At 71.9% G+C, this 3,546-nt stretch overlaps 1 protein-coding gene across 1 annotated transcript; it reads left to right on the forward strand.

Annotated features, from left to right (window-relative positions):
- Positions 1-405: 405 nt before the first annotated feature.
- Positions 406-3,533, forward strand: LOC135980595 (guanylate-binding protein 2-like). Its single transcript, XM_065580531.1, has 3 exons — positions 406-1,097; positions 1,325-1,527; positions 1,662-3,533. Exons 1-3 carry the CDS (start codon positions 856-858, stop codon positions 2,210-2,212), a joined length of 996 nt encoding a protein of 331 aa, XP_065436603.1. The 5' UTR covers positions 406-855; the 3' UTR covers positions 2,213-3,533.
- The last annotated feature ends 13 nt before the right edge of the window (positions 3,534-3,546 follow it).

A 3,546-nucleotide genomic window follows, 5' to 3' on the forward strand; every position in this document is an offset into this window, starting at 1 on the left:
GAAGTTCCGGCTCCCTGCCCCATATCCCCCGTCACAGACTCCCAGCCCCTGTGGCTCTGTACAGCCCCTGGGAGGAACCCCCCAGTGTGACAGCCCTTCTCGGGGGTTCACTCACGCTCCGGGTTAGGCCCTCTGACCTCGCCACCTCCTGGGACCGCACCTCTGCCGTGGATCCTCTCAGGCAGTCCCCTCGCTCTGGCCCCCGGGGCCCCCACCCCCAGAGGGAGCAACGCCCCCCGATCTCTAGCTGCAGGGACTCTGCCAGCGTCACACAGGAGATGTATTGAGCGTCTGGACCCAGCCCAGGCAGTTCTCAGGGCCCTCGGGCCTGGCCAGTCTCAGCCCCGGCCAGCTGGGTCTGTCCAGTCCCCATGGGTCCAGCTGCTCCTTGTCCCCTGCCCAGCCCCACCCCGCCCCCTCCTTCCAGCCCAGCCCCCTAAATCCCCTCCCCCACCCGCCCCTCCTCCGCCCTTTGTCTTCAGTCCCAGGTGAACAGGCCGCTGGGCCCCTCTCTGCCGTCCTTTGTTCTCCCCTGGCTGGACCCGGCTGGTCAGGTCCCCGGGCCCCCCTCTCCTCAGCCCATTGACCCCCCACTGGCCAGAACCGGCTGCTCCCGAGCTGGGCTGGGCCCCCTGGTCACCAGTCGCTGGGTCCCCAATCTCCAGGCCGGTGTCCGGGGTCCCGGCTGCTAGGCGAGGTCACACCTGGTCCCCTGCAATTAAAAACCCCTTCCCCCACCTCGTTACACATGCAGCACACAGGGAAACTGAGGCACACACAGTGTTCACGTAAAACACTAAGAAAATCCCCCACTTCGTCACACCCCACAACCCTGCTTCTCTGCAGTGGGGTCTGATGGGCCGTGCTTCCCTGTGTGACCTGCAGGGGGAGCTCCAGCTCCCTGCCCCATATCCACCCTGCCCTGCTCCTCTGCAGTGGGGTCCGACACTGCCGCCCTGCGATTTCCCCCCTTTATCCTCCCCGCAGGGCGATGCGAAGAACGACGTGTGGATCTTCACGCTGGCCGTGCTGCTCAGCGGCACCCTGGTCTACAACAGCCTGGGCACCATCGACCAGCGCGCCCTGGAGCAGCTGCAGTATCCTGCCCCTGCTGGGAGGGACCCAGGAGTCCGGGAGGTGGGGGCAGCTGGGATTCCACTCCCATAACTGGGTAGCACCTGTCGCACCCTCTTGGGAGCAGGGGTGTGGGGTGGGTGCCAGGAGCAGTGCCGTTCCTGGGGCAGCGGGGTGAGGGCTGTGGGTGCTGGGCTCAGGGACCCCCTGTGGGGGGCGCTGCGTCTCCAGTTCCTTAGCTGGCCCCCAGCTACGTGACGGAGCTGACGGAGCACATCAAGGTGAAGGTGGCAGGTGAGGGCGGCCGGCAGAAGGGGGAGGATTCAGCTGAATTCGTGCACTTTTTCCCGGCCTTGGTGTGGGCCGTGCGGGATTTCACGCTGCAGCTGGAGCTGGACGGGCGGGAGATCACCGAGGACGAGTACCTGGAGAACGCCCTGAAACGCAGACAAGGTGCAGGGCGGGGACTGGGCTGGATGGGTCTCGGGGGGCAGGGAGGGGGCAAGATATCAGCGTAAATGGCCCCATGGGTCTCCTCTGGGGGGTGGATACCAGGCACATGGGTCTGACCCTGGGGTCTCTCCCAGGCCAGCCCGAGAAGCTGGATCTGCCCAAGAAGTACTTGCGCCAGTACTTCCCCTCCCGCAAGTGCTTCGTGTTCGACCGCCCGGCCCCGCGCTGCGACCTGGCCCGGCTGGACGAGCTGCCCGAGGCAGCGCTGAGCCCCGACTTCCTGGAGCCGGCGCAGCGCTTCTGCAGCCACATCCACCAGCACGCGGGCACCAAAACCCTCCCCGGCGGCCACGTGGTGACGGGCACCTGTGAGTGGGGATCGGGGCGCGGCTCTTGGGGGAGGATCGGGGCATGGCCCTCCGGGGATGGTGTGTCCCAGGGGCAGGGGATGGGGATTGGGACGCATATCGGGGGCAGGGGATCGGGAGTGGAGCACGTTCTGAGCGGGGCTGTGGACAGGGGATGCCAGTGCAGGAGGAGGGAAGTGGGCGCATCCCAGGCTGGGGTATGTGCTGCAGGGTCAGGTCAGGACCGGGGCTGCTGGCCAGGGCAGGGAGCTGCTGGCCGTTTGGAGGAGTCCAGGGCCAGTATGGGCAAGGCCTGGGTGGAAGGAGGCTGCCCCTGATCCCCACCGGCCACGCTGGGCTCCTGGCGCTGCCCCTGATCCCTTCCGGCCGCGCTGGGCCCCTGGCGCTGCCCCTGATCCCCTCCGGCCACACTGGGCCCCCTGGCGCTGCCCCTGCCCCTCCGGCCGCGCTGGGTCCCCTGGCGCTGCCCCTGATCCCCTCCGGCCACGCTGGGCTCCTGGCGCTGCCCCTGATCCCCTCCGGCCACGCTGGGCCCCCTGGCGCTGCCCCTGATCCCCTCCGGCCGCGCTGGACCCCCTGGTGCTGCCCCTGCTCCTCCGGCCATGCTGGGGAACCTGGCGCTGCCCCTGATCCCCTCCGGCCGCGCTGGGCCCCCTGGCGCTGACCCTACCCCCCTCCGGCCGCTCAGGGCCCCCTGGCGCTGCCCCTGATCCCCTCCAGCCGCGCTGGGCCCCCTGGCGCTGCCTCTGCCCCTCCGGCCACGCTGGGCCCCCTGGCACTGACCCTGCCCCCCTCCGGCTGCGCTTGGCCCCCTGGCGCTGCCCCTGCCCCTCCGGCTGCGCTGGGCCCCCTGGCGCTGACCCTGATCTCCTCCGGCCGCGCTGGGCCCCCTGGCGCTGCCTCTGCCCCTCCGACCACACTGGGCCCCCTGGCGCTGCCACTGATCCCCTCCGGCCGTGCTGGGCCCCCTGGCGCTGCCTCTGCCCCTCCGGCCACGCTGGGCCCCCTGGCGCTGCCCCTGCCCCTCCGGCCGGGCTGGGCCCCCTGGCACTGACCCTGTCCCCCTCCGGCCGCGCTGGGCCCCCTGGCGCTGCCCCTGTCCCCCTCCGGCCATGCTAGGCCCCCTGGCACTGACCCTGCCCCCCTCCGGCTGCGCTTGGCTCCCTGGCGCTGCCCCTGCCCCTCCGGCTGCGCTGGGCCCCCTGGCGCTGACCCTACCCCCCTCCGACCGCGTTGGGCCCCCAGGCGCTGCCCCTGCCCCTCCGACCGCGCTGGGCCCCCTGGCGCTGCCCCTGATCCCCTCCGGCCGCGCTGGGCCCCCTGGCGCTGCCCCGATCCTCTCCGGCCGCGCTGGGCCCCCTGGCGCTGACCCTGCCCCCCTCCGGCTGCGCTTGGCCCCCTGGCGCTGCCCCTGCCCCTCCGGCTGCGCTGGGCCCCCTGGCGCTGACCCTGATCCCCTCCAGCCGCGCTGGGCCCCCTGGCGCTGCCTCTGCCCCTCCGGCCACGCTGGGCCCCCTGGCGCTGCCCCTGATCCCCTCCGGCCGCGCTGGGCCCCCTGGCGCTGCCTCTGCCCCTCCGGCCACGCTGGGCCTCCTGGCACTGCCCCTGATCCCCATCGGCCGCGCTGGGCCCCCTGGCGCTGCCCCTGCCC

This window comes from Chrysemys picta, unplaced genomic scaffold (genome assembly GCF_011386835.1).
Source record: "Chrysemys picta bellii isolate R12L10 unplaced genomic scaffold, ASM1138683v2 scaf4834, whole genome shotgun sequence".
Classification (NCBI taxonomy): domain Eukaryota; kingdom Metazoa; phylum Chordata; order Testudines; family Emydidae; genus Chrysemys; species Chrysemys picta.

What these genes read in the sequence shown, in the direction of transcription:
- LOC135980595 (XM_065580531.1), top strand. Translation starts at nt 856, where the DNA reads ATGGGCCGTGCTTCCCTGTGTGACCTGCAGGGGGAGCTCCAGCTCCCT. An exon ending in CGCGCCCTGGAGCAGCTGCA is followed by an intron (nt 1,098 to 1,324) that starts GTATCCTGCCCC and finishes GCTGGCCCCCAG; the next exon opens with CTACGTGACGGAGCTGACGG. An exon ending in CGCCCTGAAACGCAGACAAG is followed by an intron (nt 1,528 to 1,661) that starts GTGCAGGGCGGG and finishes GGTCTCTCCCAG; the next exon opens with GCCAGCCCGAGAAGCTGGAT.